Source organism: Nilaparvata lugens, chromosome 6 (assembly GCF_014356525.2).
Source record: "Nilaparvata lugens isolate BPH chromosome 6, ASM1435652v1, whole genome shotgun sequence".
NCBI lineage: Eukaryota > Metazoa > Arthropoda > Insecta > Hemiptera > Delphacidae > Nilaparvata > Nilaparvata lugens.
In genome coordinates, this window is record NC_052509.1 from 50,653,893 (window position 1) to 50,670,558 (window position 16,666).

The window sequence follows — 16,666 nt, forward strand, 5'->3', positions numbered from 1 at the left end:
TGTCTACTAACTTTGCTTTAATACAACTTTTACAACTATATGTGAATATTATGTTCAATTTTATGTTCAACCAAACAATTTCAGAACACCTTCTACTTTTTTGAAATTATACAGTATTCTACGTACCCATATTGTCAAATAAATGGAATTAAAATTAAATTTGAAAAAAATTAAGATTTTTTAGAGACGTGTTATTTGTTATAAATAAAAATATAAATCTAAGTAGGTACCCTTTTTAAAATTATTCAATCACGACATGTCTCGGCTATATTATAATACCATTATCAAGTTATTAGTTTTAAGTTGTAATTTGTTATTCATGTTATTATACATAATGTATTATATTCAAGTGGCTAAACAAATGAGAAAAGCTCTAAATATCAAGAATCATAGACGTGGAGTGTGGCATGGTATTTTCTCACTACAAACAATGCAGGTCTAATGCAAACAGAATAGACGTGGTGCCTTGAAGAGACTAGTCCACGCAACGTCCGTACCACTTCTGTGAAATGGGCCTAATAATTTGTCAGGGATTGTACTAAAATTAACTATAAGCAAATTTTCAATTTAAATTCTCCACACAAATGGAAATAAAACTTTTATCTGTGAACATTTGTTCTGTTGAAGGCAACGATTTATGAAAATTTCAAATACAACTCGCCATGCAAATGCATTTTTAAATAGTCACTTTCATTTTTAGGGCTAATGTTGTGTATTAAAACAAAATGTAATATATCAAGTACCCTTTCTTATTATACAAATGACACTAATATAACATTGGTAGATAAAATAATAAGGTAGTCCTTGTGCTATTTTTCTTCCAAATTTGCAGGTGATGACACAGTCCAAGATAAGGTTAGAATTTCACTTTTGGTCCAAAATAAACATAGAAACTATAAATTTAGAATTGAGATGTGGCTTCGATTGATAAATTAATTTGAAATATTCCACTCAAATAAAATATAGGGGCGTTCAATTTTCGGGAGCTTCAAGGATGGTTCAGATGGATCACAAAGGTTTGAAAGATTCAGAAGTGCTCCAAACTTGTCAAGTAAGTCTGAACGATGCCAGGTAGATTTACTTTTACTGTATAGTCTTGGTGAAGAAGGAGAGGATTTATTGAAATCTTTTAGACTGCCTGAGGAGGAAGCAGGTTGTTATGAGATAATTAAAGGGAAATTTGAAGCATTTCTTCATGGAACAAATCTTAATTGGAAAGCCTTTTTCATATTTTATTTTATCATAACAAGTTTCAACTCTTCAAGGGCCATTTTCAAATGTAAATCTGTAATTTTATGTGAAATTTGTGAGTTTCAAAGTGTTAAGTGTAGAATGCTTTTTTTATTCATAAATTTATTGACCCATTCATTCAATAGTGAGTGTTGAACTGATGTGTAGCAGCATACCTTTGGTAAGTTCGTGAACGGCGACCTTGACATGGGAGAAGTTGCCTCGCCCGACTTCACCCTGCAGCCTGTACAGTCCAACGCGTCTGCCCAGGCTCGCCTCCTGCTGCCACTTCTGGTCATGGTGCAAGTTGTGCAAACACTTCTGGTAAACTGAAATTGAACATAAAAGTATTACTGAACCAGTGCAGTTGAACATGTGTTTCATTTAACATGGATTAATAAAATCATATTTTTAATTTTTCCAAGATATTTTCAAGTGACAGTAAACAGTAAAAGTAAAATTCCCACGAGCTCTAATTGGACTATTCCCATTCAGCCACTACCTCCGTAAACAAAGCCATAGTGCATGAAAGGTGGTTGATGGTAACGTCAGCACAGGTAGGGCTCCTACACCAATAAAAACACTAGCTGATATAGATCAGCTGAAATCAACAAATTTTATTGATGTAGGAGCCCTACCTGTACTAACGTCACCAGAATGCACTATGGCTTTGTTCAGGGAGGTAGTGATTATTCCCATTCAGCCCGACCGAGCGAATGATTGAATGAAAAATGAATTTTATTTTCATCATAACAAACAAAGAAATTTTACAAACACTTTTTGGAAATTGACTTACCACTACATGAGGTAAGGCTATTGTAATTGAACAAAACCAAAAAGAAACAGAACATTATACAGAAATTAGAAAAAAAACCTGCAACAGAAATTAGGAAAAACCCTGCAAAGGCATAAGTAGCCTGCGCGCAGGAAAACTAATAAATCAGCAAGTATAAAAAGTTCCAATAATCCAAATTCATATTTATAATTCATATTCAAATTTTATTTATTCCACTTCACAATATTAACGATCATAAACAATAAGATAACAAAATTACACACTCAACTAGATGAAAAAAATAAGCTAATAATTATCAATTAATAATAGCTTATAATACTTGGAACTTCTAATAATTTATTTCCCTATATTAAAGTTTTGAATTCAAAAATGTTCGTGATTATTTTGCATACAGATACTCAACTACAAAAACTTGTACAAATGCATAATACTACAGAAATACTATTTCGAAAATCATTATAGACAGACCAATGAAAATAGATACAATACAAGACACTTGCACTATAGAACACCAGACTTTTATACAGAAATGGGAAAGGCAATACCAGAATACTTTGTACTGAACATCCTCAACAGCATCACCAATCACCTCAAGAGCCTCAACACATACGCAGAAGTCAAAAGAGAAATAAAGAGCTATTTTATAACAAATCAATGGAATAATAGAAGATTAACATAGAACTCAATTCAAAATAATGTAAACATGATAAAAAATATATTATATTAATACAAGAAAAAGAAGAATTATATTATGTTTATGAATCTCTTGCAAATCTGATAAATAATGTATTAAAACAAAACCCCAATAAAAGCTAAAATTAGCTTCATGGGCTAGCCACAAAATCTTAATAATAATAGAAGATCTAAATTAATTCTTTCATTTTGTACAGTTGTCATTATTATTGTTATTATAATATTATGGAGATCTAAAGAGATTCTCACGACGTATGTGATAAAATATAAGATGTTATTATTTTATGATCACTCTAATTTGTAATGCCATTTATTTGTGTTTTAGCATACAGTTGCGGATACTCGGTACATGCTAATGATTAATTAGAAGGATTCGACGTTCTCAACAACACAAACTGGTAAACTTCTTTATTATTCAAACACTTCGTTCGAGAGATATGTATTTCACGGTTCTTCATTTGATATATGAAATGAATTTGAGGATTTACATACTAGCATATATGATTTTCAACTCTATAATGCGGAAACATTAAAATAATTCAGCACTGCAATTACGTACATCATTCACAATAGAGAACATACAATACACTGTAAACTAACGAAAACGCACCTTTCATAAGCACTGACTGACAATAGGAACTACTCAACTACTGTTTTGACAGAATAAAAATGCCGCCGCTTATCATCACTAATCATTTACTACAGAATCCATAATTAATTGAGGTCATTTGCTATCACCCAGTTAGAATTAGTCTGTATTTCTACGATAATACGATCCGAATAGTAACAGAACGTAGATAAAAACTACTACAGTAGATAGAATATTCGACCCTAATGCCTTATAAGAAGATATTCCAGTAGGCCTACATTCACACATCGATTCAAGGCAAAAGGCAAATTGTTTAAAGTTTGTGTGTTGGAAATAATATATTATTGTTACAGATGGAAATAAATTGGAAGTTGTATTTGTTCAAATGCTAATTAATGAATGATTATTATTAAACGAAAATCCCAATTAAATGCTGTAAATCACCCAAAGACTTCTGCTACTGCAAAATTGACAACAGGGTAAACAGCTAGATGGAAATTCAATGAGCGCTACTATTCAAAAATTTCCCGGGCTGACAAATAATTACTTTCCTTGCCCTATTACCATAGGTAAGGGAAGTATTGCTTTCCAAAAAAAATTAAGGTACCCTAATTTCATGTTTCATATACGTTTCAAGGTCCCCTGAGTCCAAAAAAATTATTTTTGGGTGTTGGTCTGTGTGTGTGTATGTGTGTGTGTGTGTGTGTGTGTATGTGTGTGTGTGTGTATGTGTGTATGTCTGTGAACACGATAACTCCATTCCTAATTAACCGATTGACTTGAAATTTTAAACTTAAGGTCATTATACCATGAGGATCCGATAATAAGAAATTCAATAAAATCCAATTCAAGATGGCGGGAAAAATGGCGGATAATGACTAAAAATCCATGTTTTTCACGGTTTTCTCGAAAACGGCTCTAACGATTTCCTTCAAATTTATACCATGGTTAGCTATTCATAAGCCCTATCAACTGACATGAGTCTCATTTCTGAGAAAATTTCAGGAGTTCCGTAATATTCTTGAGAAAAATGGCGGATAATGACAAAAAATCAATGTTTTTCACGGTTTTCTCGAAAACGGCTCTAACGATTTCCTTCAAATTTATACCATGGATAGCTATTTATAAGCACTATCAACTGGCATGAGTCTCATTTCTGGGAAAATTTGATGAGCGCTACTATTCAAAAATTATTTCCCGGGCTGGCAAATAATTTTGAATAGTAGCGCTCATCGAATTTCCATCTAGCTGTTTACCCTGTTTTCAATATTTGCAGTAGCAGAAGTCTTCGGGGTGATTTACAGCATTTAATTTGGATTTTAGTTTAATAATTATTATTAATTCATTAGCATTTGAATAAATGCAATATCTCAGTATTTTCCATCTGCAGAAACAAATATTTCATATAAATTTGTCAAATATCTATGACCTTTATTATATATGATCATATCTAGGCTACATAATCGTATTATATGACTGTGTAATGAGACCCTTATCCTAAAATAGACTCTCATTATGCAACCATATTGAAAAACGATATTGCTCTGTGAAAACTACAACAAGCGAGTCTCCAATACACGATAAATCCAATTGAACAACACATCTATCGGGAAAATAAAACTAATTGGACAATAAACTCAGCTGAACAATAAATTCAACAGGAGACGAATAACGATTGATGGCTCTCCTAGAAACAGTGGAGAACTCAATGTAAACTGTCAGCATTCCTTATTGATAGTGCCAATGCTTCCCATTCAAACAATGCTGACAGTATAAAGTGAATCTCACTAAAGAGTAAGGAAGGTCATCGACAGTATCATATTATATAAGGCGAGCAATTTCTGTATGTATGTATTTATCTATATATTTATTTGTGTATGTATTTATGTATGTCCAACGGATCTCTGAAACGGCTCTAACGATTTTGATGGAATTTGCAATATAGGAGGTTCTTGATATAAAATTCGATTGCACATTCCTGGGAAAACTCGCTAAAGGACTTGAAAAGGATAATAATTATTCATCCTTGGAAAAACAGATGATAATTTCGTCGTCTGTCGATAATTTTGAAGATGAGAGTGCGTGTGTGGGAGTGAGACAGAATTATGTTCAGCTGTTGATCTCACGAGAAGTCTGGCAAGAAACTAATCGACTTGATCAACGTATCTGATTTGTTGACATGAGCAACGATATGATTTATTCAAGATCAATTATTTTTAATTTATTTATATTAACAAATATTGTAGCAAACATAGTATATCATTCTAAATTATCGTAACTATATCGAAATTTTTAAAGTTAATAATTATTTTACAGTTTTAAATTATTAGTGAGTGTTATTTTGTTATTCAATTTGTTTTGTGAAAAAATAGTCCAGTCTAGGAAAAGTAGAATATAGAGGGGAAAGTTTGGAAGACAATTTCTGACTCCGCAGTTTTGTTTAGGGTAGTAAGGAGTTAAACATATCAAAAGTCCTCACCCCTACCCCTTGTGCTAAGGGGGTGGGGGTGGTTCGAAGGTACCATTTTTTGGTTTCTCGCAGATAACTCGAAAACTATGTATCTTACGGACATAATTGTTCTATACAAAATTAAAGCTTACATAATTTTCTACAATATTCATCTCACAATGTTTTATATATATTTACTAGTTTTCGAGATATCCGCTCTTGAAGGTGAGACATTTTTGAAAAAACACGTTTTCCTCCAATTGTTTTCTATTTTTGCTCCTATAACTTTTAAAAAATCGATGGGAAAAATTCATGCCGATCATGAGCTTATAGAGCATGGAATTCTCTCCAATTTGATGTATAAATTCACACTTTTACGCATTTCCCTACAATTGTTGCAGCAGCTTTAGTGTTGAGTGTGAAATCTCCAGTTTTTCAACAATAGACCAATTGACAAAGGAATATGGAGGGAATGTTTTGTACACTATTTTGGACTTCGCAGCTTTGTTGATACTACTAGTTACGAGGAGAACATATCGAACTTTTCTGTTTGGACTGAAAATTCATAAGTGTGTGGAACATAAACTACTTTTTGGACTACCGTATTTATATAGTGTATACATCATAATTCGGGGAAGAAACAGTTTTGGGCTGTGCCTGTTGATCCTTCCCCAATCATTTAAAAGAATTGTGTTCTGTGTATCAATAAATAAATAAATATAAACTTTTATGCTTTTTCACTCCAGAGCGAAGCTCGCTGCCGCGGTATTTTTTCTCATAAATAACATCAATTCTTACTGTCAATCAATACTGACAGTTTGACAAGAATCTTAATTTTAGGTCATCTTCAGCTTTCCTTATAAATAACATCAACACTCCTCATTCAACCAATGCTGACAGATTGAAGTGAAGAGATTGATGGGTCATGATGAAGCAACAAGGAAGGATCAGTCAATGGAGTTCTGGTTATGCCAACTGTAGATGAGCAGCGCGTGATGATCGATACGCTTGGTTGCCATGGCAACGAGTCATGAGTGAGTGACAGTCAGAAGCTCCTCTCTCACTCTTACCCTTCAGCCCTTTCCCTAGGTCAAGGAGAATCCTGTTGATTCGTGCCGGAAAACTGGATATGACAGGAAACGAAGGAAAATCTTCCCTCTAATTTTTCTCTATACTTTTCCGAATTCTTCTTTCACACGCCGTGAGATTTTGTCTTCAGTGAGAGTTTGTCAGTATTTCTTATAAATAACATCAATGCTGTCAATTCAAAGTGAGTATCAGTATCACTGTAGTTGTATACCAAGAATACACAAAATCAATACCGAATTTTGTTTGAGAGAGGTGAGGTGAATGTTGGTTTATTCTTAGGCTGGGCGCACACCAGTTAGTCGAGACAAGACAAGATCAGACACGTTTAGACAAAATATTTCACATTGTTGCTTATGACGCAACTCACACTGATTAGTCATTGCAATAGACATGTATTCATAAGCAACTATGTGAAGTATTGTGTATAAACGTGACAAGCCTTAGGCTAGACGCAAACCAGTTAGTCAAGACATGATCAGACACGTTTAGTCACAATACTTCACACTGTTGCTTATGATGCAACACACACTGATTAGTCATTGCAATTAGACATGTCTTCATAAGCAACTATGTGAAGTATTGTGTATAAACGTGACAAGCCTTAGGCTAGACGCAAACCAGTTAGTCAAGACAAGACAAGATCAGATACGTTCAATCACAATACTTCACATTGTTGCTTATGATGCAACTCACACTGATTAGTCATTGCAATTAGACATGTCTTCATAAGCAACTATGTGAAGTATTGTGTATAGACGTGACAAGCCTTAGGCTAGATGTAAACCAGTTAGTCAAGACAAGACAAGATCAGATACGTTCAGTCACAATACTTCACATAGTTGCTTACGACGCAACTCACACTGATTAGTCATTGCAATTAGACATGTCTTCATAAGCAACTATGTGAAGTATTGTGTCTAAACGTGTCTGATCTTGTCTTGTCTTGACTAACTGGTGTGCGCCTAGCCTTAAGCTTGACATTGATGTCAAACTAACACGGAGAGAGAACTTGAGATATTTTGACAAAAATGAATGGAAATCTTGTAAAAATTTATGTCAATAAAAAGTGATGTTAACAATAGAGGGAACGATATTTTCAGAGATGATGAACGTGTATGACAACTAAACTAACCTGTTATACGGAATAAGAATCTTTTAGTACTTTCTGAATAATAGATAATCCCAAAGCTTCAACACCGTGTAGCAGGAAATAACAGTGGTTTGGTTATACCTAAAATAATTATTATGCATTATCAATTGAATATAAAACCATAGCCACCTCTAAAACAAGGCCCCGGCCTACGATATTGCAACGTCGCAGTGTAGGCCTAGAATCTAATACAAGATTGGTGAGAAATATTTAAAAAAATACCAGCTGATCTTTTTCACCAATCATGTATTAGATTCTAGGCCTACGCTGCGACGTTGCAATATCGTACGCCGGGGCATTGTATTAGAGGTGGCTATGATAAAACTCATAGAATTAGCAGCATTTATGATAAGTTTTTTCTGTCCAGATAGACAGAATTTGTTTTATACAAATGAATTCTATGTATAAGATACAAACAGTTCAGGACTTATATTGACGAGTAAGATTTAAATATCAGGGACCGAGCTTCGCTCTGGAGTACAAAAGCATAAAAATGTATTACGAGAGAAGAAATTATAATAATAAATGCGTAGTTCATATAGAAATGCTCTATCTAATCACAATGAATTGAGATTAATTGCCAGAGGAATGCAAAAATCTCCCTCACAAAGGCCCGGTTGCACAAAAGCCGGTTAAATTTTAATCCTGAATAATTTCACGTGAAACAAATCAGAGAAGACCATTTCAAAAAGATGGTCTACTGGAATTAATCAGGATTAAAAATAACCCGGTTTTTTGCAACCATCACTAAGTACCTGATTGAATGATTACAATAGTTCAACAACTGAGTCATAATTTTGACACAGTCCCACACACACGAACTCGCTCACTCACTTCCATCATCGACAGACGACGAAATAATAATTATTATCAGCTGTTTTTCCAAAGATGGATAATAATTAACCTTTTGATGTCCTTCAGTGAGTTTTACCAGGGATGAGACCTAGTGCAATCGAATTTTTATATTATAAACCTACTATGTTCTGAATTTCGTGAGAATCGTTAGAGCCGTTTTCGAGATCCGGAGAAATACAAACATAAAAATATCTAAACATATAAACATTTAAACATCTAAACATATAAACAGAAATTGCTCGTTTAGGATAGAAGTAACGAATTCAATTGATTTGTATGCAAATATTATCAATTAATATGTCATCATATTATGTAACATACGAGCGGCCATTTATTATCAAATAATAGATTTAAAGCAAATTGGTTTCGTGGTCTCGCTGATAAGCTATCGACTTAGGGAAACAATAGCGTAAGAAAACTCACGCTGTTGTTTCTCTATGCTATCGATGAGAAAAGATGAGATCTGAGATCCTTCACCTACAAATCATCTGACTTTTTAGATAGAGTAATACGATTTTAGCTAGATTTAATACGATTATTGGATTGTATTTCTTCAGTAAAGTATTTCTCATAACATGTGTCACGTATTACTTATATGGTGAAGTTTAAAGATTAAATTAACAATTCTCCTTCATTTTTCACGATTTACAAATTCAGTAACTTAAATACTTATTTGAATAGGATACATATTTTATTAGATCAATCACACTTACAGTATACCGTACATGCGTTAGGTATTAGAATGAACTCTACCAATTCGGCTGAATCATAATTTGGCTGACCGACGCCAGGGGTCAGCGTCGGCCATTCACAGAAATCGGCAGGAAACCCAAATTCACGATCAAGGACGCCCCCCCATACCTATTCACAAGCAAACCCAAAACACCGACTAATCTAATTCCATCTCCCTTCCCTTTCACTTCAAGGCCACTGACAATACGATCATTCCCTCTCTTTCACTCTGTTTTGTTTGGCATCACTTTTTTCTCCGTCTTTTTCACTCACTCTCGCTCACCTTCCAATTTTCTCAGTCGTTCACTGTTTCTCACATTCTCTTAATATCTCACTCAGCCTAAACTATTTCTCTGTCTGGCACTATCATTTTCTCTCTTTCTATCAGTAACGTTTTAGTTTCCCTTGCTCTCTAACACCCTGCTGTCATCACTCATGCAGATTCGCTACAAATTGTGTGAAAAAAGGAGAAGTAGAATGAAAACAAGAAAAAATAAAAAGAATAGAGGAAGATGAATAGAATTTTTTTGGATTTGAGTTTTGAAAATTGGCACATAGGTGCATCTTGTCCTTTCAACTTTTCAATTTTGAAAATGCAAGGAATTGGTGTGAGATATAATAAGAAGCCGAAAAGAAAAATTAATGAAGAATAAAAAAATAGATGATGAGAAAAAAAGATGATAATAGAAGGGTAGGGGTTGACTGAGGAGGATGTGAAAAAGAAAAAGAAGACAAAGAAGAAGAAGAAGAAGAAGAAGGAGAGGAATAGGAAGAGGAGGAGGAGGAGGAGGAGGAGAGGAGGAGGAGGAGGAGAAATAAAAAGAAAAAGATGGAGAAGAAGACGTAGAAGAAGAAGAAGAGGAATAGGAGAAGGAGGAGGAGGAGGAGGAGAAGGAGGAAGAGGAGGAGGAGCAGGAGAAGAAGAAGGAGAGGAATAGGAAGAGGAGGAGGAGGAGGGGAGGAGGAGGTGAATAATAATAAGAAGAAATAGAACAGTGCAAATAGTAGGAGAAGGAGAAGGAAAATCATGACCTTGATAACGAACATCGCTTCCTTATTGGTTGTTCGTCCTTCACCCGAAGCAAAGAAAATTTGACATGTGAAAACCGATCAAGAATCGGCAACAACGCTGTAGGGCTACGAATGGAACTCAACTACCAAACTTCCAACACGAAATCATTTCCAGATTGCTCTTACCATCAATGCTTAAAACATAGCCCAATACGAAATGCACGAATAATTGCACGAAATTCAGCCAAAGTGCTCTTAATTTATCCATGTTTCACAAAGTCCATCATTAACATGAAAAGCCTTTAGAGATTGAGTGATAGAGAGGGCTTAAAACTCTCAACTACGCTAAATAAATATTTTTACATTTCATTTATACCGATGTATTTTTGCGAATCGTTTTGTTTTATTCTTGTATATTTTTTGTTTTGAAGAACCAATAAAGAATTTTTGATTTGATGTCGTGACTTAACGTTAATAATATTAAGCACAAAGTACTCCAGATAGAAAATATCAAACTCACATCCCTCCTCCCTAGAGCCTAGCTGATTGAATTTGCTAGAATTCATATTTAATTTTCACGTTTTACAAATATTCAGTATTTCTACAATTGACAGTCTTAATCTGATTCCCACTTATCAGTCAATGAAAGAGACCGATAACGTGGGAATATTAATCAAATAAGTTCTAATAGAAGTATTCATACTATAGTGAGTTAAAATGGCAGTATTCAATTAACGTCGGTATTGTTATCTTTGTCTGTGTTTCGGACGAACACGTTAATCCGTCAGTCCCGGATGCCAAAAAAGCTGTCGCATGTCAGAGGCCCTAAAAATGATCAGTTGCGACCTGAAAACTCTGACACCAGACCTGTGCCAGCCAGGTCACTCGATATTATGGTTTGTGTAAAATAAGTTGAGACTTGGCCCTCCATCCCAAGAAATTGCAGGGTTGCCAAAACATGTAAAATTGTAACTTTCTCAAATTTTCAATTCAACGTCAGAATTGAATGTAGAATATCAATCATCCCCGATATCCTAGTAGTACTAGAAAAATTTCAGGGTTGAAGGATCAAAAGGAAATTCAACTTTTATGATAAAATTGGAAACATCGCGAAAATTTGTTTTTCTTTTAAATATCACTTCTCTTAGAATCATGGGGCGTCGTAATGCATAATAATTTTATATCAAATTGACATGGAGAATGTCTCCTTTCTATTGGTGTCTGGATAATTTTTTTCCGATCATTACTTTTTGAGATATGAGAGCCTAAAGTTTAAATTTTTGGGACAGAACATTTCAAATTCGGTACGAGAAAAATCCATGAGATTAAGAGGATACATTCTTCATGGCATTGTTGATCTAGTAAAACAAAAATTTTCTGAAAATATCAATTTAAAAAAAATATATTCAATTTACCAAAAATGACCAGAAATAAATTTAGTTATTAATGGTCATTTTTGGTAAATTGAATAACTTTCTTGAAAATTGATATTTTAAGAAAATTTTTGTTCCACTAGATCAACAATACCATGAAGAATATCCTCTAAATCTCTTACCGAATTTGAAATGTTCTGTCCCAAAAATTTAAACTTTAGGCGCTCATATCTCAAAAAATAATGATCGGAAAAAAATGTTTTCCTGAGAAAACTTCTTTATTTTGATAGCTTGATAGTATACAAATCGAAAAACTTTGAAAAATATCACCAGTAGAAAGTTTATGTTTAGCCTTTGCACAGCCAAGACTGGCTTCTCGAATAGTGTTTTTACAGTGCTACAGAGCTTTTCGAATCAAGAAGTTGAAATTGATATTAATATTGATAGCAAATTGTTACTTGAAAATGTCATGTTCAAATTAGTACCCTTAAAATGATACAATAGGAGGACATTAAAACGATTCTTGAGAAACTAGTTTTGGTTGTTCAAACATTTTCAAACTAGAAGATTGGACAAACTTAGATTAGCCGGAATTCTCAAGTGGAAAATAAGTGAATGAAGGCATTAGATTGGTTGATCTGTGAAGGTAGACGTCTGCTATTGGACTAGACAATAGTAGGCGGAGAATTCGTTCAACAGCCATGAGATATTCAATTGAAAAGCGATGTTTCAGAAACTTAGTAACAGAAATACAGCTAAAAATTGTGATCTCATGATTCAATTTCAGTAGATCTCAATTTATTTAGTATCAGACAACATTAAATTCACAACATTGTCCATATAAATAAAAATTAGAAATCTAAGTACTCTTTTGAAATTGTTCAATCACGACATGTTTTGTGATTCGTGATTGAAAAATGTTAAAAGGGTACTTAGATTTCTAATTTTTATTTATATTTGAGAGTAGCCCTAAAGAAAAAAAGACAATATTGTCCATATATGTGGATATATTAGTTTTCCTACAGTAAGCTTGAAAAGTGACCATTCCTGCACTAATTACAGAACGCAAAGAATCATTTTTCCGCACTAGTGCGCAAAGTGATTACTATGCGTACTCTAGATTTGAAACATGGGAACACAAAATACTGGTGGGTTATATGGAGGATTAGTGCGCGAAAACCAAAATTAAGTTGGTAACAATGACTGTGGTTGGATAAGAATCATTTCAATGGCTCCATTTATGATAAAATCCCAATCTAGAAATCCAAAACAAGAATAAATATTGACAACTTCTCAATAGATTTTCATTCACTTTTGAAAACAACAAAACCTTGTTGTCACAGTCATTGTTCTTCAAGACATTGCACGATTCGGCAAGAATTGAGAGATAAGTTTCGATGGCTTGTGGATTTCTTCAAAAGTTCAAAATTTAGGTCAGAATAACTCGTGTACCCGTTATGAATGTCGATAATCTATTTGTAGGTTGAAATCGATGAAACAGAAAATAGCATTGGAAGTGGTTTGCATTTTCCAGAATTCTTTTAGTAATGAGATGCATTACTGAAAGAATCAACCATTGGAATTCATCTTCCGTTCAACCCCATGAATTTGAAATCAGAATGAGCATAGTTATCGACTAAGTTCTGACTGGATTATTTTATTTCACAGGAGAGCCGAAACCCAAATGAAAATAGTGTACTAAAAAGCTCATATGCACCATCTCGGTTTAAACTGAGATATATCTGTTGTCTCCATAAATAAAATTATTATTATCAACCCGGAATAATAATAGTAATATCGAGTGACCTGCCTAGCTCAGGACTGGTGTCAGAATTTACAGGTCGCAACTGATCAAGGGGCTCTGACTTTACCTAAAGACTGCTCTTTAGGCAGCCGGGACTGACGGTCTAACGTGTCCATCCGAAGCACGGTAGAGGCCCGAGAAAAATATCTTGCCCGGGGCGGGATGATACGTACGTATGTAGTCACAGATTATAGCGTTGAACGTAGATGGTGATATGGCTCTAAGATGTTGGAAGGTGCTTAATAACAATAACATGTTTCCATTTTGCAGATTTTCAAAAGTTTTAAAAGGTGTTTTGAACTGATAGAAAAATATAATTTTAGCTGGAATTGGAATAATTTAATTCGAGAAATCGGAGTAACACTTTAGCCCTAAATACGTACACTACAAATTCATTCAATATTCATGGGGATGTTAAATTCTAATGGCTGATTCTTTCAGTAATGCATCTCATTGTGAATTATGACGAAACCTGGAAGCCTCTTGATGGTAACCTCTTGAGAAGTACGGTTTTGTGACTTGATAAATATACACCGAACTCCAATTCAATGCAGTCAACAGTAATTATTATTAAATGAAATCCAAATTAAATGCTGTAAATTTTATTAATTTTAATAAATATTAATCCATTAGCATTTAAATAAATGTAATATCTCAGTAATTTCCATCTTTAGACAACAGTATATTCATATCTCGCCTGAATACAATTTTAGATCATATCTCTTTGAAGCTGTTGAAGTCACCCAATAGCTAACCTAAAGATTCATGATATTCTAGTGACTTTTAAAGAAACAACGAATATTTCGCGACAATACATAGTGTCACATGAAAAGTGTAACAGCCGAAGACCTTATAGATTCTACATGAAATTTGCAAGAAAAAATGTCCCGGAACTTTTTCTTATTTTGACCATAGTTTTCGAGATATTTGATTTTCCAATATTTTTTAAAAACGTCAATAACTAGAAATCAGTCAAAATTCAATTCTAAGATTATGGTTGGAAAGAGGAAGAAATTTCCAATAAGATTCATTAAATTTGTTCCTTTGTTTGACGGCGTTTTTGAACTTTTTAAAAGCGTTCAAACTATTTGAAATTTGGCTTTGAACTTAACAAAAGTACAAATTCAAAACTTGAGGTTTTTTCAACCTTGAGCGCTCATAAAAATTTAAAAACAAATTATATAAATCTTCTTGAAAATTTATTCCTCTTTCCAACCAGAACTCTAGAATTATATTTTGACTGATAGTTTTCTAGTTATTGACGTCTTCCAAACATATAGGAAAATCTATATAAATTGAAAATTATGGTCGATATGAGAAAATTTTACTAGTCATTTTTTCTTGTAAATTTCATGTAGATTCTATGGTCTCCAGCTGTTACACTTTTCATTATTATTGAAAACTCATCATTATTGGACACTGTATTATTGCGAAATATTCGCTGTTCTTTGAAAATCACTAGAATATTATGATTTTTTTTTAGTTTTATAACCACTCAATAGCTTCAGAGAGATATAATCGAAAACTTATCTATATAAGAACATTTTACTACATATTTTATCATGCAAATTTTATGTAGAATCTATCGGCTGTTACACCTTTCGTGGGTCAACATGTATATTGGTTATTATTTTAAGTTGACGTGTTCAGATATTCACCAAAAAATAAACAAGGTTTATTTATGCAAATGAAATATCTCTTTCATAATTATTATTCACTCACCTGGTTTTCCATTTTCACCCTCTGCAGTATCAACACTATTGCAACAATCAGGCTTGATACCGGCCCAAGCAACAGAGAACTGTCTTGACATCATTTCCAAAATCCAACAAAAAAACTTAGCACTTTCACTATTTAATCAACTCTTGCACGAAAGTTTGATTGGTACAGTTTATGGTATCAAGTAAACAGCTACAACACAAAATATTTGCACCAATTATTCGTCTAGGATGCTTTCAAATTAGTCTAGAGACGTCTCTAACGTATCTAAAATGTCTTTGACCGTACCGGTATATACAATTAATTCACTTCCACTCTTAAATCAACTCTTTTACGAAAGTTTGATTGGTGCAGTTTAAGTGGTATCAAGTAAACAGCTACAAGACAAAATATTTGCACCAATTATTCGTCTAGGATGCTTTCAAACTAGTTTAGAGACGTCACTAATGTCTCTAAAATGTCGTTGACCGTATATACAATTAATATTTCAATATATATTGTATATGTAAATTAAATTTTTAATCACAGAATAACAACTCACGATTCGGGAACGTTTGGGACATCTAGAGGAAAACTACAACACTGAAAATTCACACTAAGATGTTTTGTGATTTTAGAAAGGAAAAATATTCTATAGAGTGGGCCCTAATCAAAATAGGTTATTTCAATGAAAATATTGATCACAAACCAACAACATTTCACTTGAATCTCTCAGTACTTCAGACTTGGACTCCGATAGCGACTCACGCTCAGGTTCACAATCTAGCTGACCAATGACTATCTTGGCGCACATGTATTTATTATAAATATCTCCCACTTTATCTACTATGTATTTATCACGCAGAACAAATAGGTCTATATAGACGCAACGGATCCCCAATCAAATAACAGGCTATTTAGATCTATCTATAGTGTTATTCACTACAATCTGTCAGCATTCCTCACAAACTACTTCAATGCTTCCCATTCAATCAATGCTGACAGTTTGAAATGAATCTTACTATATCAGTACTATATTATTGGGGAATAATATGTTATTGGAACTTTGTACCGTAGTCACTGGAGGACCAAAGATACACGAATATGGTTATCCCAAGACTTTCAACGGGGGGTTATCATAAATTAAACAATAACTTCTTTATTTGTCGACTTATACGCTGTTGTCACTACTTTCTT

At 33.6% G+C, this 16,666-nt stretch overlaps 1 protein-coding gene across 2 annotated transcripts in view; it reads right to left on the reverse strand.

Annotated features, from left to right (window-relative positions):
* The window catches only part of LOC111057321 (serine/threonine-protein kinase NIM1), a 94,513-nt gene that overhangs the window by 19,414 nt on the left and 58,433 nt on the right, over nucleotides 1–16,666 (reverse strand). Inside the window, exons 1-2 of one of the 2 annotated variants that reach the window (XM_039431104.1) lie at nucleotides 15,494–16,085; nucleotides 1,407–1,559 (exon numbers count right to left, since the gene is read on the reverse strand). In XM_039431104.1, coding sequence (XP_039287038.1) covers nucleotides 1,407–1,559; nucleotides 15,494–15,587 — 247 coding nt within the window. In that variant the 5' untranslated portion in view covers nucleotides 15,588–16,085. Of the gene's footprint in view, nucleotides 1–1,406; nucleotides 1,560–15,493; nucleotides 16,086–16,666 lie in introns of those variants that run through there. The other variant, XM_039431105.1, reaches the window with a different exon arrangement.